Genomic DNA, 26,454 nt, shown 5'->3' on the forward strand with positions numbered 1-26,454 from the left:
AATGTTCCTTAAATATCTTATATTAATATTTAGATGTATAGTTTTCTCCTATATTAACTATGATCTTCACACCAATTACGGGATAATTCATTTTCAACCATCTTTAATATATTTATTTGGCAATAGTTTCGAATTTCTGGCTTGATTATAAAGCTAATCTTTTTTTCAACGCTAACCTAACTCTAAGAAAATATTATCTATATAAATAAGTTTCTGCTACCAGAAAATTGTAACATAAACACATATTTTACATTTTAACACGATAAGAAATAAGAAATCATTGGCTCTTTATTTGTTTATTCTAGATATTTGCAATTCTACAAAACTGCATGAAAGGTCCAAGTTAAAATCATGTATTTATGATTATGCGGTGTACCGCGGGTCAATCCCCAAACTTTAAAAATGATTCATAGTATAATATTTATACATGTATATATGTCACATATTGTTCTAAAATTAACAATCCAACTAAAATCATATAATTTAAATAATTTTAAACATATTCGAAACCAACACAAAAAATACAATCTAAAAATGATAGAATTTAATTAATAATCAAAATAAAGTAAAGCAAACACAAATAAATTATCTCGCAACATACAAAAGATTAAAAATCCGGTAATTTTCCCCCGCGCTGTAGCGCGGGTCCGAATCTAGTTAGTAAGTAAAGCTAGTGACCATTGAAAAGATAGTCTGATATATAAACTTTATCAAAAGATCATCCAGGATTAATATTGGTTAAGTTTAATTATATATTTTATACATCAATTTATTTCACTAAATTTTACGTTCGAATTAATTCATTAAATTTTACGTTCAAAATAATTTATCAAAATTTATGACTGTTTGATCTATATCGATTTACATGACCGGGTTATCTAGATCAATATAACCGGATAAAATTAACCGCAATATTAACTATAAAAATTCCCATTATTTATTTCCATATATCGGACTGGATATATTACTTCAATTTTATCTTCTTTTTTATATAAAATAAAATATATAAGAATTTAAATAAAAGATGAAATATATAATAGGATGAGATATTAATGGATATAGAGAAATAAGAGAAGAAGCACCACTTGATCACTTAGAGCCCACGTTCCCACTCTTAATCACCCAAAAATTAAAACAAAGACGTGCTCACATCTCATCTCACTCCCTCACCAGCTCACTTCACTCTTCTCTTTCTCTTTTTTTTTTTTATAATCACCTCTCTCAATCATCATTTTGATCAAAAGATCATCACACCACCATATGGCTCTCGACACTCTCAATTCTCCCACCTCCACCACCACCACAGCACCACCTCCCCCTCCGCCTTTCCTCCGCTGCCTCGACCAAACCGAGCCAGAGAATCTTGAATCATGGACCAAAAGAAAACGCACGAAACGTCACCGTATAGATCAACCTAACCCTCCTTCCGAAGAAGAGTACCTCGCTCTCTGCCTCCTCATGCTCGCTCGTGGCTCCTCCGATCATCATCACTCTCCTCCTCCACCGTCCGATCATCAAAAAGATTACAAGTGCTCCGTCTGCGGCAAATCTTTCCCGTCGTACCAAGCGTTAGGCGGACACAAGACCAGTCATCGGAAACCGGTTAGTAATAATAATAACAACAACAACAACGACGACGGTGAAAACACTAACGGCTCCGTTACTAATAACGGAAATATTAATATTAGTAGTAACGGTTTAGTTGGTCAAAGTGGGAAGACTCATAACTGCTCTATATGTTTTAAGTCGTTCCCGTCTGGTCAAGCATTGGGTGGTCACAAGAGGTGTCACTACGACGGTGGTGTTGGTAACACTAGTAACATGATCACTAGCCACGGGTTTGACCTAAACTTACCGGCTGATCAAGTTACCGATGAGACCATTGGGAAAAGTCAACTCTCCGACCAAGAAACAAAGTCGGTGTTGTGATTATTATTATTATTATTACCGATCGGGCTTAGCTAGCTAGTGATCGATCATTAGCTGAGTCTTGTGTAATGAAAATGATTGGAGTGGACTTTTTGATTATTTTAAATTTCTGTGTTTACGTATACGGAAAGATTAAAAATCTTCAAATTTTTATTCGTTGTTGTTTATAAAAACAAATGTTAAAAAGAAAACGAGGAAAAAATACATTTTGGATTTATTCTTAATTTTGTTTAGATAAGAGAGAATAATAAAAAATTACAATTTCATGGAAATTTCCTTTTCTTTGTATGAGTTTTTTTTTTCATTTACTACTTCCGCAAGCAAAGGAACCACTTCTGTGGAATCTGTCACTCCACAGCTTGAAGTGATCTGTTCCTAAGGATTTAACAATTAGATTAAACATGTTACAATATTTACAAAATAATGAATTTATTACTATTTTAAAACATAATTTGATTAGGAGAAAATAGTATTAATATTGGGTTATGTTAAGTGGTATTAAATTATTGAAGTAGTGATAGATCGGTTAGTAGTACCTAACGAAAGCTAATCCTTAAGTGTCTTGTCGTCTTTGATTACTATTATCTTTTGATTGGTTGGCACTCACACACTTCCCTCAACGCTTAAATTATCTATAAATCTGTATTATTTCATTTTCTAGAGTTGTTTTCACGAGTCTTTTAATATATTTATGATAATTTTGTTCCGATGAAACAAAAAAATATCTTACACGTCCCAATCGATTCCAGTTCTTTATGTGTCTTCTAAGGAAAAGAGTAGTTATATGCATTTCAAAGAAAATGTGGATATTGAGTATTCTCTAAATTAAGTGCCACTATATACACATACAATTCATTTTTGTTGTGACACCTACTAAAATTGACGTTTGTTAGATGTTTCTTTAGAATTGTATTTTGTTGACTTAATGGGTTAAAAATTACAAGTTTTTAACTCATAGAAAGACTAAAAAAGAGAATGATAGTTCTAAAATAACGAGGCGAAATTTTCTTATAATAAACTATGCCATATAGCTTACATCTTACATAATCATGTGTAAATTAGTATAAAGTTTGGTGGTTTTCCCATGTCTATTATTTACTATTGATTTCGTATTGTTAGAAACTTGACATTTCACAATGTGGGCATATTGTGATTTGTAAGGCCTTACAAGAATATCAAAGGCCTAAAAAGCACATGAACGTTCCACTGGTATCCAAACTAGTTTTGGCATGGTCTCGTTGAAATGGTGTTAATGTACCAAAGACTCATTCTTTGGACCTTAAGAAAATTGTACTAGCTAGAGCCTAGAGCCCATAGTGATAGTGTGTCCTCTCTTATATATAGCTGAGAAAATATATAGCCCAATTATATTTTAAATCAGAACTCGATTAATGTCGAAGAAAAAATTAAGAACAAGAACTCAACGTACGATAAGTCGATAATCAAAGAGGAAAAGTTCACAAGACATGTTCACAAATCCATATTGTCTAGCCCATGTTTAGGTTTTCTAGCATGATATATATATATAAAATATGTAACAAACATCAGTGAATGTAACTAGGATCAGATAGGCATGCATTTGGGGAACCATACTCTAACAAGCATCTCAAATTCTCAATAGTTTTCGTCTTGTAAACATAGTTGTCATGATTTCTACTGGATAAAACTAAAAAGTTATATTTGCTAGGATTCACTTCATGAAGTCTCAAGTCTCTAACTTTCTTGACAAAAGTTGTGGCGTTTAAGTGATCTAGCTATATCAACTGTGTTTAAATGTCTAAGCAAATGAACTTAAGAACACATAAGCTCAACGAATACTTCATGCGTTCTTTATATTAGCATAAATGAACTGAACTCGAAGTAATAGAGGGAATAAAGAAATATATAGAGAGACGGCTGCATCCTAGTGGAAATTTGCCTAATTGGAGTGTAGGTGTAAGGATACCACGTAAGCCATTAACGGCGCCGTTTGACCGCATTACTATTGGAAAGTATATGTTAGAAGAAGACACTTTTGATTTATCAATAATATATATCTTTTGCTCATCATGTTTTGATTTTGTTTACTAAATGAATAAGGAGAAAAAAGTGTTTGATTTTTGCTACACACGTGAGACAGCTACGTAAGCAAGAAACGCCTCTATCTTTCTTCTAAAACATTATGTTACATATAAAATTATCAAAACCCTTAAGGTCGATTTAAGGGTCATAAAACGGATTTGTTTCGTTGAAGGGCCAAGCTTAGACTTAACCCTAAACAAAAAAACACACAATTAATCTCATTGGTTTCTAAAATAAATTATTTACAAAGCATACGTACTGCATGAGCCATATTTGTAACTACTATACCATATAGAATATTTTAAGAAAGACAAATACATGTTTTTCACTACAAAAAACACAAACTTATTACTATATTTTTTGGTTGAAGATAGATACTCTTTGGAGGGGACATTACATTAGCCTAATGCATGTGAAGTAGCTAATCACACTAATATTTTTGGTTGAGAAAGATATGTAACTAAATAATAAAAATTGGAAAAAAAATGTCAACAAATAAACACTAGACAGATAGAATTGAGAATTGCATATCAAATAATCGAGATCGTTCATGCATGACGCACAACTATTTATAGAAATTTATATATAGAAAGAAATATTTTTGTAGAAAATGAAAAGAAGAAATAAAATAAAATAAAAGAAGAGGAAAGTGGAAAAGAACCAATGGTAGAGGAGGAGGCACAACTATTCGCGGAGACACGGAGCCGCTCCGCACCCATCACCTTGGAATCTCTTTTCTTTCTCTTTCCTCATCACCAACTAGTCAACAACCACACACCCTCCCTCACCATTTCTTTTTTTTCTTCTTTTCTTTTCATAATTGACATAGCATTACCCAAAAACAAAACTAGCATATAATTTCTAAGGAGACAAATTATAATTACCCATATAATCGGTAAAACGATACACCTAATCTTATAGCCGTATCGAGTTACCAATCAAAACCACCTATATCATATTTTAACAATACAAAATAATAAGTTTTGGCACTAATCATTCTATTTTGTAGTTTTGTAGGGATGTATTAAACTTTTTTTGGTTATCCAATGATAATTAAAAATAATAAATCACAAAAGCATGACCCATTCCTTCACTCAAGTATCAATGTACCTCTCCTCTCTGTCTATATATATTACTTACTCTGCCTTCTTCTTCCAAACATTAAAACCCTTGTCCCACTCTCTCTCTCTCTCTCTCAGCAAATATCTTTTTCTTGTACCAAAAGCAAAAAAAAATATCATCTTCTTGAATCTTCCAAGATTACAGCAAAAAAAAAACAATTCAAGGAAAGAAAGAAACATTACTTCATAAAAAAAAAGATTTTACTATGAGTTGCAATGGTTGTCGAGTGCTTCGAAAAGGTTGCAGCGAGAATTGCATCCTCCGTCCATGTATTCAATGGATCGAGTCACCCGAAGCTCAAGGCCACGCCACAGTCTTCGTCGCTAAGTTCTTCGGCCGCGCTGGTCTCATGTCTTTCATCTCCGCCGTACCTGAATCTCAATGCCCTGGTACTTTATTAAATACAAATCCCTATCTCTTTCTCTTCATCCTTGTTTCAACACGACGACGTTTTCTAATTCTAAGGGTATTTTCGTCTTCTTACAGCTTTGTTCCAGTCTTTGCTCTACGAAGCTTGTGGAAGAACTGTGAATCCGGTGAACGGAGCCGTCGGGTTGTTATGGACTGGGAATTGGAATATTTGTCAAGCCGCGGTTGAGACGGTGCTTCGTGGCGGTTCTTTGAAACCGATACCGGAGCTTCTCAACGGCGGCGGTGGATTCGCCGGGTTCCCGTCTCCTACTTCTGACGAAGCTTCTGAGATCTGCACTGAAATGTTGAATCTACGGAACGAAGATTCCGGTGACCGGAATATATACCATCACTGTCGATTCTCGAGCTCTAGATCCAGATCGACGGCTTCTCCGCCGAAACGGAAACGATTAACGTCGGAACAACCTTCGTCGGAGCTCGATCTCTCTCTAATCCCTACTTTCTCGATTAAAACGGCGCCGTTCAAGGAGGATACACCGTCGATGTACTCTGAGGAGTCTGTTACTACAGTGTCGTTCCGAGACAACACCGCCGGTGATCGGTACGTACGCGGCGGAGGAGAAACGGCGAAGTTGCTCAACCTCTTCGCTTAAACGGCGAAGTTGCTCAACCTCTTCGCTTAAACGGCGTCGTTACTTTTTTGAAATATTGGGGTTAAAAATGTAATTTCGAGTAACTTCTTTTTTCCTTGTGCCCTTTTTTGGATTAATATTTTGGGAAATGTGGCAAATTACGTGATTTTGTTTTCTCACTTTTTTTTATTAAATGAGAGGATATTAACTTTAAAAGTAATCTTAATTAATTTAGAGAATAATCGGTAAAATTAGTCGGTGGTGTACTGTTTATTTTGGGTTCATAATCATATCATCTCCCATTGAATTTTGAATATTAAAAAGATAAACTATGATTATGTGTACGGTAAAATGATGATTATGAGCTTATTATATTGTTTGCTTTTAACTTTTAATCGATATATTGAACAATAAAAATGATATAAATCACGGATTTGAAGTCAACATCTTCCAAAAGCCAAAGCACCGGCCAAGTCTTGACACCATCGTAAACGTACTTCGATTATTTAAGGACCACAACATGTAATCACAAGTTGATGATATTTTGATAATCAATCATCTTGATTTACTCCCCCATTAAATACATAATAAGCATTAATGATCTCCAGGTTTATTGTCTTTAGTACTTAATACATTTCTTATCCAAATGGTTTCTTTGATACAACTCTCTCTCAATGGCTTTGTCTATGACGTATAAAATTATTTAAAGATTAGTCTATACCATACAATCTCCGTATGAATGAATACAAAACTCTTATTAGGATTAAAGAAGGGTGCATTCCATAAACATGTGAATATGCTTTTTTTTCCATCCAATAACTTTATCAAACGTTACCAACGGAATCGTTGTTTACAAAAATGAAAAACGAAACAACGATAGTGTTGATAATGCTTAAAAATATGTGAATATGTATGAATGGGAGAGTAGAGTAGATAGAAATGCATATGCATAAATAATAAAATGGATTGAACCAAAAAGTTAAGAGGTTTTACAAAAGGAGAGGAGAGCTTTCGAGGGAGAGGCGGCTTTTGGACGACGCAAAGAGCCGTTTTTGTCACTTCTTCGTCGTGGAATCTTCAAAAGTACTCTTTTTTTTTTTTAATTATATTTTGTTATTTGTTTTGATACAAACAAAAACTAATAGTATATGTCAAGGTATTTATTAGTTGTTCTGTGGACTCTGGATGATGGCGTAGAAAATAGAAATAATTAAATAGACCAATAACATGTTTGCTTGCTTATAACATATTTAAAAATTTTGAGTATCCGATAACATACAATTGCGGAATCATCATTCTTTGAGACCTATCATATATTTCATTTAGTTTGCATATTTATATAGAAAACTTCATCAAATAATTCATCAGACATAACTAACTTATTTTAAATGGTGGTTGCTAGATGTAAACAAAATAATTGGACATGGGTTTAATTTGTAATTTGCATGGTAACTTTGTCATCCCTATTTCATCAATTAAATTGGTACCAAGTATTTTTATCCGGTTAAAATTCGGTAAATAAACTATTCGTCGATTACATATATTTTGAAAGATTCATCCGCGGCTGGAAACCGGAAATTATCCTCTAATAATAATAAAAAAATATAAATATATCATTTTTACGTTCAAAAATCACATAAATTATTGAAAAGAAACATACAGTTTAAAAGTATAATATAAATTTGAAAACTAGACAAAAAAAAAAAGAAAGGTACAAATAGTGTAATAATTAGATCTTTGAAAACTTACAGCTGATTTTACAAAATAAAAAAAGAGGTCTCATTATCATCATAGAAAATAGAAAGAAAGAAAAAAAACTACATTGTAGTACATTAACGATGACTTTCTTTTTATGTGTAAGAAAACAAAGATGGACATATTTTTCGAGTTTTATTTGCAAAAAAATCGTTGAAAATGAGGATAAAAAATAAATGTTTGTTGGAACAGAAGAAGTGATTTGAAGATCTTATGAAGTGGGACTCATTTCGACCAGCCACCACTGACTGGGCAGCAAACAAATGCTTGTGGTCCTCGTCACTCTCTCTTCCTTTTTCTGACAACCCTAACTCTTTTTCTTTTCTTTTCTTTTAAAACAATCTTTTTGTTTCAACAACCTCTCTCATTGACAATCTTAATTATTTTCTTTGATTTGGGCAAAAACACTCGACCCAACCCAATTTCGAGTTGAGTAAGTATAAGTTTCTTGATAACCCTAAAGTTTCTAGCAACAAGAAGACTGATTCATCTTGAAGAAGAAGATAGAACCTTAACTCTTTGCTAAAGTTTAAAGAATTTGTTTATTATTTTGTTTTGGCCATACAAAAACCTAAAAAAGTTTGGTGCTCCACAAGATGAGGATTTTAATGAAAGATCTTTTCGAATTTTGGGATATGAGAGAGAGTGGGGTTTACTTCATCCTCCTTCGTTCAATCTCGTCTGTTTATTAACATCTAATTAGTGTCTAATCATGAATATTACAAAATTCATTGACCTAATTTTATTTTTTTAATCTACTTTATGGAGCTAATTATACTAGCTAGTAGAAAGATTCTATACGATTTGGATAAACATGAGTTCCATCACCAAAATTATAAAAAATGAGAATAAAAATACTTAGAAAACATTTGAGAAAGATTCGTGTCTGATGCCAAAAGCCACGAGCAGCCGCAGTTTTTCTAATAGGGGCCCAAATATGCATTCATCACCTTCTCCACTTAAGTCGGTGTGAGTGAGAGTCCACTTGATACATACCAACAAATCAGTTTAGTTATTCTTATAATATTATTAAGGAATACCTAAACGTAAATAATTATGTTTGAATAATGAAACGTTTTCTTTCTTTTTATATTCCACAAAAATGGTGATCAATAAAAAAAACACATGTAGGTGAAAAAATAAATCGTGGAACATCAAATGATCAAAACACTAGTCAGTTTAAATAGAATATTAAATCAATAATGAAGAACATTGAAAATCAAGGTTGTATTCATAATCAGGGGCGGATCTACACTATGTGGAGGTGGGGCACGTGCCCCACACTCATTATTAATAACGTTTTAATTGATAAGTAAACAATATTATTCACCTAGCTCATTTGGTAAACTGTGCCCCATGTTCCTGTTTGATATCGGTGTTCGATGCTTAAACCCTTAGTTTTTGTTTACATTTTCTTATTTTCTTCCCAATTTTTTAATTACTATTTTTTTTATTAGTTAGTTTTAATTGGTGCCCCATACATTTTTTTCCTCTAGATCCGCCCCTGTTCATAATGATTCATAATAAAAACACCATGCTAATTGATTTTTCTTTTCTTTTTGTGGGTTATCTATCTTAGGATTAGCTCAAATATTAACAACAACATAGTTCTTGATATGTAGTTGAACATAGTTCTTGATGATTTTTTTTTTTTTTTGGTTTTGCACATCACCACCCAAGTGATATATATATATATATTTTTTTTTTTTGAATGCAATGTTAAATTATTTTTGTACTAAAAGATGTCCAAATGAAGTATTGAACCTTGGTTTGGGAGTGTCAAAGCTAACATATTTACCAACTGTTCTACTGTTGTTACGATATATAATTTCTTTTACAACACCTTTATGTGGAAGACATAACAAATCGACATATTTAGACTTCTGAATCTTTGTGTGATTTGAAATTTATGCGCATGTCCGGACAATTATCCCAAGACAGTCCCACTTCATACAAGACGTCTCAATTGTTTGTTTCTTGCCTTTTGTATTTTCTCCAAGTTAGTTATCTTTTCTAATTTAACGAGTTTCTTGTGAATCAATATATCAGTAACACTATTCATAACCAAATAAATGTTAATTGACTTAAGGTTATTAATCGAGATGATGATAATCACAAGACTTGGTCAGCATATTGTGGTCCTTAAGCAAGCAAAAAATTTTAGGGTATATATAATTGTGTGATTATTATTATCCTTGGAGTAAGGAGAGAGGACCCAAGAGCCATATTGCCCCTTCAAATCTTTTGTTGGCCGTAGCCCCCTTATTACACTTATAATTTACACTTCTTAATCAAAAGGATATTAATTCTTTTTATTAAAGCAATAAAAAAAATGTGTCGAACAAAATAGAAAATATAAGATTACTAATCAAGTCTTTAATCTTTATCCATTCGTCTAATGTATGAGTTGATGATTCAAGATTTAATATATATAGATATATGATGATTACAACGTCACTAGCTAACATCAATCTATCGGGAATCATATTTTTGTGCGAAGGGTGTATTTGTAAGACTTGTTTGGGATGATGATAATCACAATTCACACAGACAGTGTTGAAGATTTGGGGAAAGATCGCAGGACAAGGACATGGAGTGGGATCCTACACGTGACTTTCACGTGACTGGTTCCCTCATCGCTGGAACATATTATCCACCTTTTTGGGTCCCCTTCTGATTTCTCAAACTTTGACTAAATCTCTTTTTTTATTACATTGTTGTTTGTACCACATGTAAATCATCTATATACGAATTAGAGAATATGTCTTTGATGAAAAAGAATATATATATACTTTGGTAATAAACCGTTTTGTTTTGTTTGATATATTTATTTCTTTTGCTCACACCTAAACGTACGTTATTGACCAATCACCACAGTCAAACGAAGCTTTACTTACCACACCAAATAAACCATTAATAATGTAGGTTTTGTCGGTTGCGAGTGAGCTGACTAATCAGTAAATACTAAATGCACTGTGTTTTAAGTGTAAACTAGATTCGGACCCGCGCTACAGCGCGGGGGAAAATTACCGGATTTTTAATCCTTTGTACGTTGCGAGATAATTTATTTGTGTTTGCTTTACTTTATTTTGATTATTAATTAAATTCTATCATTTTTAGATTGTATTTTTTGTGTTGGTTTCAAATATGTTCAAAATTATTTAAATTGTATGATTTTAGTTGGATTGTTAATTTTAGAACAATATGTGACATATATACATGTATAAATATTATACTATGAATCATTTTTAAAGTTTAGGGATTGACCCGCGGTACACCGCATAATCATAAATACATGATTTTAACTTGGACCTTTCATGCAGTTTTGTAAAATTGCAAATCTCTAGAATAAACAAATAAAGAGTCAATGATTTCTTATTTCTTATCGTGTTAAAATGTAAAATCTGTGTTTATGTTACAATTTTCTGGTAGCAGAAACTTATTTATATAGATAATATTTTCTTAGAGTTAGGTTAGCGTTGAAAAAAAGATTAGCTTTATAATCAAGCCAGAAATTCGAAACTATTGCCAAATAAATATATTAAAGATGGTTGAAAATGAATTATCCCGTAATTGTTGTGAAGATCATAGTTAATATAGGAGAAAACTATACATCTAAATATTAATATAAGATATTTAAGGAACATTTTGTTTTGAAATATTATGGATAATTTGATAAATATTTTATATTTAATTCATATTTCTGATTTTTAGGTTAATTTGTTAAACCAATATACAAAATCATACATTAATGTATTTTTCCTTAAACAAATTAAGATTAATGTACTTTCCAAAACCGATATTGATGGTTTAATTTGTTAGATTTCGAAATAATATATATGGAAACTGGTATTTAATATCTTTAAATTTTTAGTAAGATCCAATTGAAAAATTTCGGGTTAATTTTTTAAAAAAACCCGACCCAAGAAACTTTTGTACTTCTCTTTTACTATAGTAGGGATTAATCCAGTAAAAAAAACGAGCTCAGTTTTCACATAGTTAAGGGTGTTTGCAAGAAAAAGTTTTTAAATTATCATGTTTTCTTTTCTCTATTTTTTTTTTTTTAAACATGTAGGTCATGCAAAGTTAAAGGTAACAATCTAAGTACAATTAAATTTGTAAGATTTATCAAATTGACACCCTCACCGACAAAGAGTTTCTGTAATTTTATTAAAATCTTTTTTAAAATTATAGTTTATAGTATTTTATTTTACATTGTTGGATTAGTCTACATTTTGTTGGAGGTAAAAGATAAAACTGAAAAATTGACAATTATTTGTACATAAAAGCATATATTAAACTGTCATGTTTTTTTTGTACCATCTCTTCCGTACATGATTTTAGATTGTAATACTGTAGTTCGTTACAAATCAGTAACACTACAAAAAAGTGTTAATAAACCATTGAAATAGGCTTTGTAAGTATGGGCCAGAAAGTGCCAATATGTAACAGTTTGATAAAGCCCAATAGACTTAACTTACGCAGCTTCGTTATGTCTAACGAAACGTACGCGTGGAGGCATGAAACACAAAACCGAAAACCCATTAAACTACAATGAGCGTTTACCTTTTAAACCATTAAAAAAAAAAAACCTTAAAATGGCAGCGGCTTAAGGAAATGTAGTTGAAAAAGTGTAAACTAATTGTAGGTTGAGAGGTGTTTAGTTAAAGACTCTCTCCTACTTATATGATATTAATAATCTGAAAAATCCATTAATTTATTTTGAATTTTTTTTTTTTTGTCGGCGACATACAAAACAGAAGGCTCAAACGAGTCAATTCGAAGGACAATTGTTAACAAACTTGACTGAAGACGGACTAGAACAAGCTTGATATTGAATTCTTGATGACAATTTAAGCTTTTCTTTTCTTTCTATATTCTTTCTTACTTTCTTTGCAGAATAAAAGCTCTTTATAGCTATTCAATTTCCTATCTCTTTTGTTATAATGTACGCAAAAAGAGTTACAATAACCTTGTATTGGATTCTCCCACAACTACAACCAACCCACCTATAACAAACATTTTCTAGAGGGGACCAATCGAACAAGACTAACCAACCAACGATAACTATTTATGACCAATAAGTCAGTCTTTTAAACCAGCTTAACTCTGCGGCCACGGCCATACAAAAGAAAATCTGATAAATGCGATAAATTATTTGTAGATTTATGTAGATTTGAGTGTTTTAGTGCATGTTATATAACTTATATATATCTCAAGGCCAAGAAATTTTGAATTCAATAATTGAACAACGTCCAAATGCTAAATACAAAACCGACCAAACTCATAAGAGTAGATATAATTTTATTTTTGTTGCAAAGTGCATGCAGTGATTTTATCCATGAATGCGATTGCGCTGCTAAAGAGAATAATAGCAACCTAGATGACAAAAATACTCAGCCGTACGTATATACATAAATACAAATTAAACCTGCCACTTCACATGTCACCCACCATTAAGCACCCCTTCACAGAGCCTTGATGCTTTCTATATAGTAACAAAAACATTCAACTTCTTTTGTTCGTATCGTATGTAATGTTACAATAATTTTGAGTAATAATACTAAAAATGTAACACTTTCCTTAAATAACATATACATTGTTTACACAGACTACAAGATTCAGCATAAAATACATGAACCCTTCCGCGACCTAACTATTTGATTCCTGTGTTTTAGCTATTTAAGACATATATATACTGGGCATACATCTCTATATATCGGATAAAAGCTGTTCGTCCTTGCAAATATTTGTCTTACACAACACAAGCGACCGAAGCGATGCGTTTCCCAATGATAAGGTTTACCCACATACTTACACGACTCTCTCTACTGTCTCGTCTCTTTCTTTCCTCATCCTTCTCCTTTGTCTCCTTCCTCTCTATTCTTCACTTTTTCAGAATTTCTTTTTTACGTAAATATTATGGACATGTCGTTTTCACCACCCTTGTCTACTCTTTTTTTGTTCTTTTTGTTTCCTCTTGAGCCACAATTAGAAGATTGAGAAGATTCAACCTACATTTTTCTCTCTAAAACTCAACACAAATGACCAAGACCCGGCTTCTTAACCCGACCCGACTCTCTTCTCTCAAACCACTACGAGGGTGCGACGCCAACTTCATGGAACAGCTCCTCCTCCACTGTGCAACCGCCATCGACTCAAACGACGCAGCATTGGCTCACCAAATCCTTTGGGTGCTCAACAACACCGCTCCACCAGACGGTGACTCCACCCAACGACTAACCTCCGCCTTCCTCCGCGCGTTGCTCTCACGCGCCGTCTCCAAAAACCCTACATTATCATCCGCCATTAGTTTCCTACCTCCGGCTGATGAACTCCACCGGTTCTCAGTAGTGGAGCTAGCAGCATTCGTCGACCTCACTCCTTGGCACCGGTTTGGATTCATCGCGGCCAACGCAGCCATCTTAACCGCCGTGGAAGGTTACTCAACGGTTCACATCGTTGACCTAAGTTTGACTCATTGTATGCAAATCCCTACTCTCATAGACGCCATGGCAAGAAGACTCAACAAACCTCCTCCGCTTCTTAAACTCACCGTCGTCTCTTCCTCCGATCACTTCCCACCGTTCATCAACATATCTTACGAAGAACTCGGATCCAAACTCGTCAACTTCGCCACCACAAGAAACATAACAATGGAGTTCACAATCATACCTTCAACTTACTCTGATGGCTTCTCATCCCTCATACAACAACTACGGATTTATCCTTCTTTCAACGAAGCTCTCGTCGTTAACTGCCACATGATGCTCCGTTACATCCCTGAAGAAACCCTAACTTCATCGTCATCATCGCTGAGAACAGTTTTCTTGAAACAACTCCGATCTTTGAATCCAAGAATCGTAACCCTAATAGAAGAAGACGTAGATCTCACGTCTGAGAACTTGGTTAACCGGTTAAGATCGGCTTTTAACTACTTCTGGATACCGTTTGATACAACCGACACGTTTATGAGCGAGCAGAGGCGGTGGTACGAGGCGGAGATAAGTTGGAAGATAGAAAACGTGGTGGCGAAGGAAGGTGAGGAGAGGGTGGAGAGGACTGAGACAAAGAGACGGTGGATTGAGAGGATGAGAGATGCTGAGTTCGGTGGTGTTAGGGTAAATGAAGAGGCGGTGGCGGATGTGAAGGCGATGCTGGAGGAGCACGCCGTCGGGTGGGGAATGAAGAAGGAAGATGACGACAACAGTCTCGTGCTGACGTGGAAAGGTCATAGTGTAGTGTTTGCTACCGTTTGGGTTCCCATTTAAATCGAGTTGATTAGATTTGAATTAATTACCGATTTAATTGGATTGCTCTGATTTGTAGTTGGGTCTAATTCTAATGTCATTGTTTTGTATTAATTTGTTCCAACATTACCGGAGAAAATAATTCGTTACTGACTTATTGTAAATTTTTATATGCATTTTTAGTTGACAAAATACAGAGTGGTACACAAAAAAAAAGGGATTAAAACTTAAAATAAAGAGTAGGATAAATTCAATTATCTTCGTGAAATAAAGACATAAACAAAACAAATGAAATAACAATATTTTATCATAGTCAAAATGAAGTTTCAAACATTAATCAAATGAAAAAGAAAATAAAGATGAAGGGGATAATAAAATATCTTTTTTTTTTTTTTGTCATGAAATAGCTTTATATTATTCCATCATCATCATCTCTAGTTAAACGCACCGCAGTCACGACGGATGTTACCATTATGGCTATTCTTGACTCCAACACGGCCGAGTTTGGTAATAGCCGTCACGAAAGCGCGGTTGAAAGCCGTAGAGTTAGAGGCCCAAGCGTTAACGGTGGGTCTTGAGCGACCGTCGGTGAAGAGAACTTGATCGGAGGTGAAGAGACCTTTGCCTTGTTGAAGATTCTTGAAGTAAGTGTTATCAAATGTCTTGGGGGTGACAGGGTCCATGTTGATAGCGATTCTTGGGTCCACATTCTTAGGACAAGCCTTTTGAAGCTCTATAGCGTAAGCTTTGTTTAGAGTTGGGTCCACTGAGTTGATGCCGTTGAAGTTGTAGATTCTTTTAAAGACCTTGCCGCAATGTGCGAATCCAAGGGTGTGAGCCGCTACATTATGAAATACATATATATATATATCGGTTTAGATATTGATGCATTTTGGGTGATATAGTTATTTATATGAGATATGTTTTGTTTAAAATCTTGGTTTACCTGAAAGAGCAATCATATCTTCTTGGGTAAGTTTGTTTTTCTTGAAAAGAGCGTTGAGTTTGTCTACATTATCGGAAGGTCCTGGTAAGTTTCCCTCGACACTAGACGCAGTTGATACCAATCCGTCGAATCTACCGAGTTCGACTTCATAGGACGGTCCTCCAGCCTATACATGCATTTTATAAGACCATATTTCATAAAACATTTCTAACTAGCAATGAGATATACTAATATTTTTTAAAATGCTCACAAAAATATAGTATTTGTAGAATATGAAGATTAATATGAATTTTAGTGTAGGATAATTCTTGTTAATAGAATGGTGAATTCGGATACTTACCGCAACAACGACATCTCGGGTGGCCAAAGTAAGAATATCAGCGCATGAGACCTTGTTCCGGCACTGAGGGTTAGCGTCAAGGGCTTTCTTAGCTTGCATCACCACATCAAATCCATCTCCGGCTAGCGAAATGTTATCTGGATGATCCTTTTCTGCCTTGTTCTTAGGCGTTGACTGGATCATGACTGAGGCATCACAGCCCTACAATGCCAATTACGTACACCAAAAGGGAAGAACTAAGAAACCAATGAATCGCCTTACAATAGAGGAGAACATAGATATAAAACCGCTTTTAAACTAAAACATACATTGACAAAGCAGTCGTGGAAGAAGAGACGGAGAGTGGCAGGTATAGTGACGAATGTCTGCTTTACTTTCTTTTGGACGGCATTTCTCACGATTTGTTCGACGTTGGGGCAAGTTTTGGAGTAGAAACCGCGGCTTAGCTGCGCGGTGGTTGTATCGGGAAAGACTGAGATTGTGAGACAAAGTACCACGACTAGAACCATACCAAAGCTAGCCATTTTCTTGGACAAAACCGAGAGAGAAGGAGTGGTGAAAGTGATCCAAGAGAAGAAGAAGAGAGATGCTTTAAATTGATGATGATAGTAAAAGTTGCACGATAAATGGTTTATATGATGATGGGCTAGGAGGACAAAACAAATTATTAAAAAAGATCCATTTGTTTGTATTGTATTTTAGGCTTTTATTCGATTTTTTGGTTAACTGCACCAGGCCTATACCTTATTCATTTCATTTTATACTTGTTACTTGTTAGCATGATGTAATTAAAATTAAGTTACTTCTGTTAAAAATTCTGACAATAGTGGAAAATGACCAAAGAGTTCTTAAGTAAGATCTGGCTAAAATATTACCAATAATCTTGCCCTAAGACATACATAATTGAGTTACCAATATCCAATTTCTAATTTGCCTCAGTTAAATTAATCGTGTACTTATATAATTAAGATTAACTGTATGAATATGTGATTATGGATTTATCTGCTGTAAAAGGTAAATCTGGATAGCCGACAACAAAATAACAAAAATGGATCGCCGAAACAAAAAAAGAAAGTAAAAGTGGATTACCATTACTAAAAGTGGACATGTGGTTTGCACGTCGTTACATGAAAGTCAGTGAGAGCATCATAATGAAAAACAATACTTAGAACAATAGTAATTATACATTTTAATGGTGGAGGTGCATACGAATATCACTTCATTGGTGCATAACACCTAATTTTGTTCCCTGCCATGGTATATCATATATATGGACACAGCAAATTTATGAAACTGATATAGTATATTTTTTCTAAATATACAATCATGTGATAAATTGTTATATATGTTCGAAATCGATTTCGAAATAGGTGATTCGACCGCATGAAAGCAACCTTAGCTCAACCATACTTGATATGCTCCGCACAGATGGTTAAGAATCTAAAAAATTGATATTTAAAGTTTTGTGGAAGATCACTTAAAATCCATTACATAGAATTTGGATCTTTATTCTAACCACGCCTTGGAATGATTAAAGGCAAAATGCCATTTGCCTTTTAAATAAACAATTATGATGAAGAGATTGTGCAAGCCACGCTCCTTTTTGTTTGGGTTGACAACTTGATTAATGTCAAACCATTAAAATATCTGCGGTTCATATATACAACCTTTATTGCTTTATGCGTTTTAATTTAATTTATAAATCTGCATATGATATTTTCTCTAGCTAGAGAGTCGAAACTAGAAATACCCACGAGAGGCTTCCCTTCTTTAAACACAAGCATAGTGTTTCCCCCACGAAAGTTTCCAGGACACGAATTGAAGCACATCCATGAATTTGTGTTCCAACCAAAATAACTTCTGATCATCTTCATTGGGCCTGGTTTAGATATATAGTTAAAGTCATATATAATAATATATAATAATTTTAGTATGAAAAAGCATATAGTATAAACGAACTATTTAATAAGAAGAAAACAAAATATAAACAAGACTCACGTCTTTTATAAAGAAGTAACACTAACATAACGATATTCTAGAAAAACTACTCTCTTTCGTGCAAAATTATCCATAAATTGCAAATTTTTTAACAAAAAATGACTTTTTTTTTTATATATATTCCTATTAAAAAGATTATTTCAAACAAATATTATATAGAGATGCTCAATTATGGTTTTTAGTTTTTGATTATTACCTATAATAAAGATTCATAAATTGAAAATTCCAAGGAGTGTTCACGTCCCATAATTATAAATCAGAAAACAAAAACCCTAACAGCTCTTAATTATAAAAAAAACCCTAACGAATCTAAAAGAAACGCTATGGAACTCCTGCCCCATGTTCTTGTAGAAGAGATTTTGCAGAGAGATCTTTGTTAATTGGAAAGTGCATCCTCCCGACCAAGCTACATGGAGACCCTTTCACTTATGAGCATCCTTTCATCCTTGAGGACAAGGATGTTCTGAAGAAGGGAGTATTGTGACAGGACAAACCGGTTAAGAACATGATTTGGGATTTACAATTTACTGTTTCAAAATCCTGATATATTTCTTCTCTGCTATGGTTTTCAAAAAGGCTATAATAGTGAACGAGCAACAGCTTACTATGTGATTAATCCCGCAACTAGATGGTATCGAAGTCGAGAGGTATGGCCATTGAATTCACAAAAGACATGGGAGAAAAAGTATAGTTTACATCTAGATATTGCTTCTTTCCAGATTGGTGAGTCGTTTTATACCATTACACCGCTCACGCTTTTAGAAGAAGAAAAACTATTACTTCAGTGCTACGTTGATACGGCTCCATATTTAGTGGTGTACGATATTAGACTAAACTCTTATTGTTTACCAAAGAATGTTACTTGGATCTAGCTATGTCTTATTTTCCAAGCTTAATCTCTATCTAGCTAGTTTACATGCATCTTGATCTTATTATTTGTTAAATAATGGTAACTATAATGTTGGTTTTTTCTTCTTATTAATTAATTACCTCGTAGTAGTTTTATGAGATTTTCACTAGATATATATGACTTTAGGATTATTATACTCAACTCGGAAACCCAAAAGATATTTCTCATCAGCTCTATTTAACATATATTCTTGCAATATGCAAAATCCCTAACAAGAACATGAATTGATCATCAAGATATAGAGTGTCTTCGGCCTTTGGGTGGTTTGGTTTGTCCTTGTTTGAGTCCAAAAGGGTTAAGCTTTCCGAGTTTTCGAGATATAGAGCTTATAAATGACTTTCTTTGTAATCGAGGCTTAACAACCGAAGCAGTTGAAACCGAAGAAGAACAATCAGAACCACTCGTGAGTACTTCAAAAGCTTTCTCCTTCTCCAACTCCTTGAACTTCATTTTCACTTTGATCAACTCGAGCTTCAAGTCTTGGTTTTCGCGGTTTAGTTTGGAGAGTTCATTGTTGTAGGAGCTAAGCTCATCAGGAGGAGGAAGAGTATCTCTAGCGGTTGCTGCTACTGCTGGAGAATCTGATTCGCTTAAAATTTCACGGAGATGTTGTTGCTCATAGTAGAGAACTTGAACCATGGTTTGTACAGGGAGACGATCATTTTGAGCTGCGTGAGCACACTTTTCTCTTGATAGCTTTTGACAGTCTATTAAGCTGCAAACTTTCTTCTTCTCCATTTCACTTATATTCGGATGTGTCTGCACCAACAAGATTATAAACAACATTTTTCTAGTTCCAAGTAACACTAGAGATTTCTCATTTTTTTTTATCATGTGATTCAAAAATTCCATAACATCTTTAAAACTTTTCAAGATATAGGTCAGAACATTCTGAAAATGTTAAAGCTTTAATATCAAAATGTGTATACCTTGAGGTAGATGTCTATGGCTTGATACAATCCATCTTCAGTAATCCTAGACTGTTTCGGAATGCATTCGGCAAAACCGATGAATTTTGCCAAGTTTATGTTTCTATCAGAAGCTATTTCAGCCAGATAACTCTCCATCAACTCACCAATATCACTGGCAAAGGCAGTAGAGCTTCCTTCAACTTCAAACTCAAGATAGTTCATGAGGATACGTTGAACAGTGTCAACATCAAACATTGTGTTGTCTCCATTCAATGAGTAAGAAGGAATCAAGAGATCATCAAGGGAAGCTTGTCTTAACTGTAATCCCATTCTTTTCTCCAAATCAAGCATGCAAGCTACCGTGGTTTCGAGGTATATCGCAGCTCTTAAAAGCATCGAAAGAAAGCTAAATGACATTGTGTTTCTCTCCCTCGGAAGAAGACTCACAATTGTTTCAAGAATCAACCTTTTCTCATGTTCTTGTTCTGCCTCCATCTTCTTTGTTGCTCTTTTCCCAAAAATCTCCTGTATTCTCAAAAGAGAAACTGACATTTCATTACATCTTTCTTTGAAATTATAGTAAACACAAAAGACATTGTTCTACTAAATAAACAAAAAATCAAGAATCTCACCAACCCTCTTAGAGCTTTTTGAGCATAGAGCATAAGCACTGGACCAAGCGCGTATTGCTTAAACCCTCTAGCAGTCATTGCGATCAAGACACGACGAAACATATCAATCCTTAGAACAGTCATATCCTCAGCCCACCAGTCAACTATATTTTCATTCCTCTGGCTCTCCTGACAAGCTGCATAAGCAATTGAATCGATACACCGGTCCACAAGTCTCACTCTCTCGGCTATAGGCAACAAATCTTGAGATTGTTGCAGAACTTTAACCGATTTTGATAAACTCTTGAGGATCACTTCGTGTAAGTACACCTCAGTTGTCTCAACAAGGTTTTCAACAGAGTGCTCCTCTGTCATCTCAAGATACTCTGCTGCACATCGTAGCATCGCAATGTTCTCTGTGGTTATCTCGAAGCTTATGTCGTAGCAGAATTTGATTACTAGCTCAAATGTTTCCGCACCTCCGGGGAAATCTGGGGTTTTGATAACCGTAACTTTCGAATCGTTGCTTGTTTCGGAAGCAAGTTTCTTTATAAACCCACATTTTGACACAAGTGGAAACTGCATATTATCACAGAGACTATGTAAAAGAAAAAGTTACCTCATACTATATAATTAGTAGATCTTGAAATAAAAAGAATTTCACCTTGTGTAGTGAAAACAAAGTTTCTCCAACATCAACAGTGATGTCACTTGGAATCTCTTGAGAATAAATCCTGAAATGTAATTCATAATCAAGAACAGAGGAAGTGAAAATATACAGAAGAAAATGAGAGAAAAGTATAAAAACAGAGTAAGAAACAAACAAACAAACCATTCACTAGTTCTCTTCATGGCTGAGGACAGAAGCTCCTTCTTCTTTCCAGACATATTTACCAACACTTAGACAAGGATCAGTTTCTTCTTACTCAAGAAATCAGCCTTAACACTCATTGATAAATAGATTATAGTTTCATGTTTGACATATTCTTACACGCAATCTAAAGAGACGACGAAAGAATATGATCCACCAAACGTCAAAGAGGTAAGGGTCCAAACAAAACATAATAATTGTCAAGTAGTGAACGATCACTCAAAATAGTGAAAATATTTTACTGAGAAACCGGAAAAATAAACATAGCATGGTTCTTTATATATGTTACCGACAAAAACATGTGAAATGACAGGATTTTACGTATCAAAAGATGAAACTATTGTTCACAAAGGCACACATGCATAAAGAAAGCTTCTATTATTCTTTACTTCTTTCTCCAAAGTTTTAAGATGTTAAATCTTGTCGTCGTCGACGATCAATAATTCCAAAATCTTATGGTCGCAATCAACCGATTTGTGACCTAACATGAACATGATCCATGAAGGACTAAATACGTTGCACGGGATGGATTTTGATGTGTGACAGAACATGTATATTTTGTATCCCTACAAAGCTTTTATTACCAGATTTATACATTTCGTTTGATAATTTAATGCTTGATTGAGACACAACTCAGCGTTTGCTGTAATTATGGGGTCTGATCTTGCTCTGTCACTTTTGTTGAAGTTTTGACTAGTAATAGTAATAAATACTATTAAAGAAGTCTCATCCAAAACATAAGAAAAAAAATGATTCAAGATTTGAAGTCTTCTTGATAAGCAACAAAACATTAAAAAAAAAAAATTACTTAAGAATGATAGACGATTTTAACAGTCTACAAGAATCATAATTATAAAATCGGTTAGCTTTCTCTTCGACGTAAGAGAATATGTATATGTTAGGAAAAACTGATGTAATCATGTGTTAAAACTTATGTATCACAATAATATCCATTATGGTATTCAAAGGACAAAGAAGAGATGAACAACATATGTTAGACTGTTAGCATAATTCTTATGTAACAGACAGAAACATGTGGAATATGAAAGAATTTACCAATCAAAATCTAAAACTTTTGTCCACAAAGGTACACATAAAGCTTCTATTCTCTACTTTTCTTTCTCCAAAGTTGAAGATCTTAAATTTTGTAGACTATCAATAATTCCAAAAATCTTATGGTCCAATACAACTTTATAATAGAACGAACACTCACCGATTTATATTATGGCTGAACTTGAACAATGATTCATAAATTAGACTAAATAAGCTGCATATATCTTGTATCCTCACAAAGCTTTCATAACCACAAAAGAAATTAAAAAATAAATGAAAAGAAGTAACTATTGACCTCTTCTTCTTTTGCTTCCATGTTGCTCGATTTGAATCAAACTTGGAACATAATCAACCAAATATGGCCGACATGAAGTCCTTGTCCTAACTCGAAAATCCACATTTTTTACTGTATCATCCTCCTCAACAATGGACACTGGTTTTATCGCTTTGTTGTTAAAGAAACGCTTCTCACAAAACAAGACGACATTCTTTTTTTCATGGACCAAAAAACTTATGCCAAGCCAAGATTCATGTCCAGTAGTAGCAACTTCGACTTCTAAAAGCTTGCTCCATGACATATCTTTGGTCTCATCATCAATCTTATTTGTTGTTACCCATATCTCTTTCCTTGATGTATGTTCGCGCTGTAATAACACCAAAAGTTTTTCTTCTCCAACAACTGATAGATACAAATCATCATAACGATAAAACTGATAGGGAAGATGTAGACGTTCCAATCTCTCGGTTGCATAATCAAAACTGATTAAACCGAGCTCTTCCTCTTTCTCATCAACACCAAACCAATAAGTCTTTCCATTCAAAGACACGCGGTAATAAGGATATGCGAAGTTGTAGTTTGGAATCGGAGTGACATTAATACTCCTCCATGAATTAGAGTCAATGTCATAAACTTGAAATTCTTGGTCTCCACAATGATAACTCTTATAGCTCAATATCCTGTAGCTCTTGTTACCGGTTTGTTTGTCTTGGTGATATCCAAGAACAAAGTCATGGAAACTACAATCTTTGCTGGTTGGGATCCATTTGGTTTGACCAGTACACGGGTTCCAAACCACAACAAATATAGTGTTGTCTTTGATGGTGCATAATAACAAGCCATCACAGTGAAAGACTTGCTTTATGTTGACTTGATGTGACTTAGATTGATCGATTAAGCTAAGTTCATCCCATGTAACCTCTAGAGAATTAGGAACTCCACTATGGAAATTCACGTTCAGCAAACAAAGTCTAGACTCATCTGTTAGCGAGAGAACCGTATAATGTTTAGCGGCTTTATCACAATGCTTCTTTAAAAACTTCTTGTCGTTCAACAAACGGTTCCATTGTTTGCAAGTAGATCGAAAACGTTTTAGAGATGTAGCTGGAACACGACATAATATTTCTTCTAATAAATCACGTGGAAGCTCCGACATGTTAATCATTAATCGCCGAACACTCAAAGACTAGAAATTCGCCTGTGAAGTTTTTTCTTTCTTAATCTTATTCCTAGTGTTTTCGTATATATATATGTTGTCGAAGTCCTTTTCCTATTTGGTTTATAGATCAAGTTGGAAGCGTGAGACGTTTTCTTTTTTCCTCCTCATAATATAAATTAGGCAAAAATAAAACAATATCCAGAAATTTAATCTTTGAACGATGACACGTAAGTATCGAAGACGTCCACGTCTAAAAACGATTCAAGATTATCAATCTTGATGAAACAACATAACATAAAATATTACATGGTATGATAAAGAAAACTGTTTCTTATCAGTTCAGAGAGTTGTTTCGTTTTACCTTGAAACTTATTTCATAGGAATCGAAGACGGACCAGATACAGCAACAGCTCTCTGAGCACGCTGCGTTTCACCGCGATACAGCTCCTTCATCTCTTTCTTCACCTTCCTTGCTTCTCGCCTTTCGGTTTTTACAGCATTTTTTCGCTCTTTCTTCTCTTCCTTCGACTCTTGACCATGAGGCTTCCTCTTGATCGGTTCAGCTTTCGGGATTTCAGCTTCAACAACGGTTTGCTCAGCTTTCCTTCCAGGTAGAAACTCAACTGGAAGCATTCCTCTTCCTTGGAGGGTAATGATATTGCCATTTGAATTCAATGCTTTAGATACTGTTTCACTAAGCTTCATCTGCCTGGCTGACAATGGAGCATTGATTTTACCAGGGTGGTTATCGAGATTAGAGTATGTTGATATTATGGATTGACAATCATACTCCTCGCTTTCATCGCTGCTTTCTTCGGTCACCTCTACCAATTCATCTTCATTCCCGTTATCAAAATTTTCAGCATACTCTACAGTTCGGCGTATGATATGAGCAGCAGTGTCCACTTCCTCTTTATCTTTTACAGAGTCACTGTTCTTCAATATATCCGCAGGATTCATATATTTTTCTTCAAGCTCATAATTTTTGGCCTTCTCATAAATAAGATCATGAATGTCTTGAGCCATGTACCCTTCTTTTTCTTCTCCTTCAGCTAGGTAACCATCACAGTCACTGTCACTGCCATATTCATTGAGTTCGAGCTGATCAAATAGCTCATCAATTTGACGAGGAACTCTCGGGTTTTCAGCTACAAGTGTATCAGTTAACCCAACAACATTTCCTCTATCACTGACCTCGTGTCTTTCAGAAAACTCAGCCTTGATATTGCTCACACCAGAAGCTTCACCCTGTTGAGTAAGATTAGCTTGAATGACAAAATCTTCTTCCAAATCCTCAACATCAGAGCCAAACTCAGATCCATCACTGTTTTCAAGTAAGGCAGCAACTTCAGGATCAATAGCTTTCTGCACCTTGACGTTAACAGTTTTAGACGCCACATTATACATCAACTTATCATTACCTTCTTCATTCAGCATACCAGAGATCTTAACACGAGACGCATCATAAGCCTTGACATCACGAGGTAGCTGATCAATCTCAAACTTGGGGTTTGCATAGAAATTAGAACCACCACCAGTGTTCTTAATCTCTCTCAAATGTTCCAAGTAATTATAGCCATCATCAGGATACCCTAACTCCAAAATCTCCTTCCTCAAATGAGCAGGTAAAGGATTACCCGAATCCCCGTAACTGGAGTAACCATAAGCCAACTCTTCAGGAGCATCTTCGAACTGTGAGTTGTCTTCTTCTTCTTCTTCTTCTTCAACGAAAGCATTGATGTTAACAGGGTTCTGATCAACTCGTAAGAAGATCTTATCACCACCTGGTGCGTCACTGTATCTTGGGTCAGACGTATCACGAGGACACAACTCGAAAGTCGCCGCCTTTTTCTTATCAATGAACTTCTTCTTCCCCATTGTAAATCAATTAGCCGCTTCTGAGTGTTTTGCAAACTGTAAAAATAGCACAGCAATGAGGGATTCTATAAATCACATCAATCAACTAGACTACGATTCAATCCTGACTAGTAAACGTGAATTTTATATAATTAGAGTTTATCAATCAACACAAATCATCAAAAAGAGTGTAACTTTAAATCTAGAAACGATTCAAATTCACAAATTGAAGGAACAAACTGAAGAACCTTACCTGAAGAGTTTGAGAGAGAGGCGCAGATCGATGACGATGAATATCAATAACTGTGTTGAAGCTTTTAGGGTAGAGCCAAAACGCATCGTTTTAGGGTTTAAATAAAACGCAGCATTTTCATTGTTCAACGAAACGCCGCGTTTTGGC

At 34.5% G+C, this 26,454-nt stretch overlaps 7 protein-coding genes across 8 annotated transcripts; 3 read left to right on the forward strand and 4 right to left on the reverse strand.

The window, feature by feature from the left end:
• Nucleotides 1-1,127: 1,127 nt before the first annotated feature.
• Nucleotides 1,128-2,080, forward strand: LOC17885581 (zinc finger protein AZF1). The gene has a single exon (XM_006291750.2). It carries the CDS (start codon nucleotides 1,261-1,263, stop codon nucleotides 1,927-1,929), a length of 669 nt encoding a protein of 222 aa, XP_006291812.1. The 5' UTR covers nucleotides 1,128-1,260; the 3' UTR covers nucleotides 1,930-2,080.
• A 3,157-nt stretch (nucleotides 2,081-5,237) lies between these two features.
• On the forward strand, nucleotides 5,238-6,295 carry LOC17884681 (LOB domain-containing protein 38). 2 transcript variants are annotated; one of them, XM_023782471.1, is made up of 3 exons: nucleotides 5,238-5,501; nucleotides 5,599-6,116; nucleotides 6,147-6,295. In XM_023782471.1, the coding sequence occupies exons 1-3, from the start codon at nucleotides 5,318-5,320 to the stop codon at nucleotides 6,165-6,167; spliced, it is 723 nt and encodes a 240-aa protein (XP_023638239.1). In that variant the 5' UTR covers nucleotides 5,238-5,317; the 3' UTR covers nucleotides 6,168-6,295. The 2 variants fall into 2 exon arrangements, with proteins under 2 accessions (XP_023638239.1, XP_006291765.1); XM_006291703.2 differs by having other exon boundaries at nucleotides 5,599-6,295.
• Nucleotides 6,296-13,915: 7,620 nt separating this feature from the next.
• On the forward strand, nucleotides 13,916-15,248 carry LOC17885123 (scarecrow-like protein 32). The gene has a single exon (XM_006291167.2). The coding sequence runs from the start codon at nucleotides 13,916-13,918 to the stop codon at nucleotides 15,140-15,142; it is 1,227 nt and encodes a 408-aa protein (XP_006291229.1). The 3' UTR covers nucleotides 15,143-15,248.
• Nucleotides 15,249-15,502: 254 nt separating this feature from the next.
• LOC17886527 (peroxidase 35) lies at nucleotides 15,503-16,931 on the reverse strand. The gene is made up of 4 exons (XM_006290301.2): nucleotides 16,716-16,931; nucleotides 16,408-16,608; nucleotides 16,068-16,233; nucleotides 15,503-15,962 (listed from the first exon to the last, which is right to left on the reverse strand). The coding sequence occupies exons 1-4, from the start codon at nucleotides 16,929-16,931 to the stop codon at nucleotides 15,556-15,558; spliced, it is 990 nt and encodes a 329-aa protein (XP_006290363.1). The 3' UTR covers nucleotides 15,503-15,555.
• Nucleotides 16,932-19,460: 2,529 nt separating this feature from the next.
• On the reverse strand, nucleotides 19,461-21,852 carry LOC17886555 (putative BTB/POZ domain-containing protein At3g49970). The gene is made up of 5 exons (XM_023782923.1): nucleotides 21,670-21,852; nucleotides 21,502-21,571; nucleotides 20,859-21,416; nucleotides 20,245-20,751; nucleotides 19,461-20,074 (listed from the first exon to the last, which is right to left on the reverse strand). Exons 1-5 carry the CDS (start codon nucleotides 21,723-21,725, stop codon nucleotides 19,547-19,549), a joined length of 1,719 nt encoding a protein of 572 aa, XP_023638691.1. The 5' UTR covers nucleotides 21,726-21,852; the 3' UTR covers nucleotides 19,461-19,546.
• A 1,196-nt stretch (nucleotides 21,853-23,048) lies between these two features.
• LOC17887364 (putative F-box protein At3g49980) lies at nucleotides 23,049-24,194 on the reverse strand. Its single transcript, XM_023783167.1, has one exon. The coding sequence runs from the start codon at nucleotides 24,192-24,194 to the stop codon at nucleotides 23,049-23,051; it is 1,146 nt and encodes a 381-aa protein (XP_023638935.1).
• Nucleotides 24,195-24,382: 188 nt separating this feature from the next.
• LOC17886170 (protein LTV1 homolog) lies at nucleotides 24,383-26,369 on the reverse strand. The gene is made up of 2 exons (XM_006290885.2): nucleotides 26,308-26,369; nucleotides 24,383-26,111 (listed from the first exon to the last, which is right to left on the reverse strand). The coding sequence occupies exon 2, from the start codon at nucleotides 26,073-26,075 to the stop codon at nucleotides 24,567-24,569; it is 1,509 nt and encodes a 502-aa protein (XP_006290947.1). The 5' UTR covers nucleotides 26,076-26,111; nucleotides 26,308-26,369; the 3' UTR covers nucleotides 24,383-24,566.
• Between the last annotated feature and the right edge of the window lie 85 nt (nucleotides 26,370-26,454).

This window comes from Capsella rubella, unplaced genomic scaffold (assembly GCF_000375325.1).
Source record: "Capsella rubella cultivar Monte Gargano unplaced genomic scaffold, Caprub1_0 scaffold_5, whole genome shotgun sequence".
NCBI classification, from domain to species: Eukaryota; Viridiplantae; Streptophyta; class Magnoliopsida; order Brassicales; family Brassicaceae; genus Capsella; species Capsella rubella.

Coding starts and splice junctions, on each gene's coding strand:
- LOC17885581 (XM_006291750.2), top strand. CDS start 1,261: ATGGCTCTCGACACTCTCAATTCTCCCACCTCCACCACCACCACAGCA.
- LOC17884681 (XM_006291703.2), top strand. CDS start 5,318: ATGAGTTGCAATGGTTGTCGAGTGCTTCGAAAAGGTTGCAGCGAGAAT. Junction 5,502..5,598: donor ACCTGAATCTCAATGCCCTG/GTACTTTATTAA, acceptor GTCTTCTTACAG/CTTTGTTCCAGTCTTTGCTC.
- LOC17885123 (XM_006291167.2), top strand. CDS start 13,916: ATGACCAAGACCCGGCTTCTTAACCCGACCCGACTCTCTTCTCTCAAA.
- LOC17886527 (XM_006290301.2), bottom strand. CDS start 16,931: ATGGCTAGCTTTGGTATGGTTCTAGTCGTGGTACTTTGTCTCACAATC. Junction 16,609..16,715: donor TCCACGACTGCTTTGTCAAT/GTATGTTTTAGT, acceptor TTGGCATTGTAG/GGCTGTGATGCCTCAGTCAT. Junction 16,234..16,407: donor CCCGAGATGTCGTTGTTGCG/GTAAGTATCCGA, acceptor ATGCATGTATAG/GCTGGAGGACCGTCCTATGA.
- LOC17886555 (XM_023782923.1), bottom strand. CDS start 21,725: ATGTCTGGAAAGAAGAAGGAGCTTCTGTCCTCAGCCATGAAGAGAACT. Junction 21,417..21,501: donor CTTTGTTTTCACTACACAAG/GTGAAATTCTTT, acceptor GATAATATGCAG/TTTCCACTTGTGTCAAAATG. Junction 20,075..20,244: donor CCATAGACATCTACCTCAAG/GTATACACATTT, acceptor TTGTTGGTGCAG/ACACATCCGAATATAAGTGA.
- LOC17887364 (XM_023783167.1), bottom strand. CDS start 24,194: ATGTCGGAGCTTCCACGTGATTTATTAGAAGAAATATTATGTCGTGTT.
- LOC17886170 (XM_006290885.2), bottom strand. CDS start 26,075: ATGGGGAAGAAGAAGTTCATTGATAAGAAAAAGGCGGCGACTTTCGAG.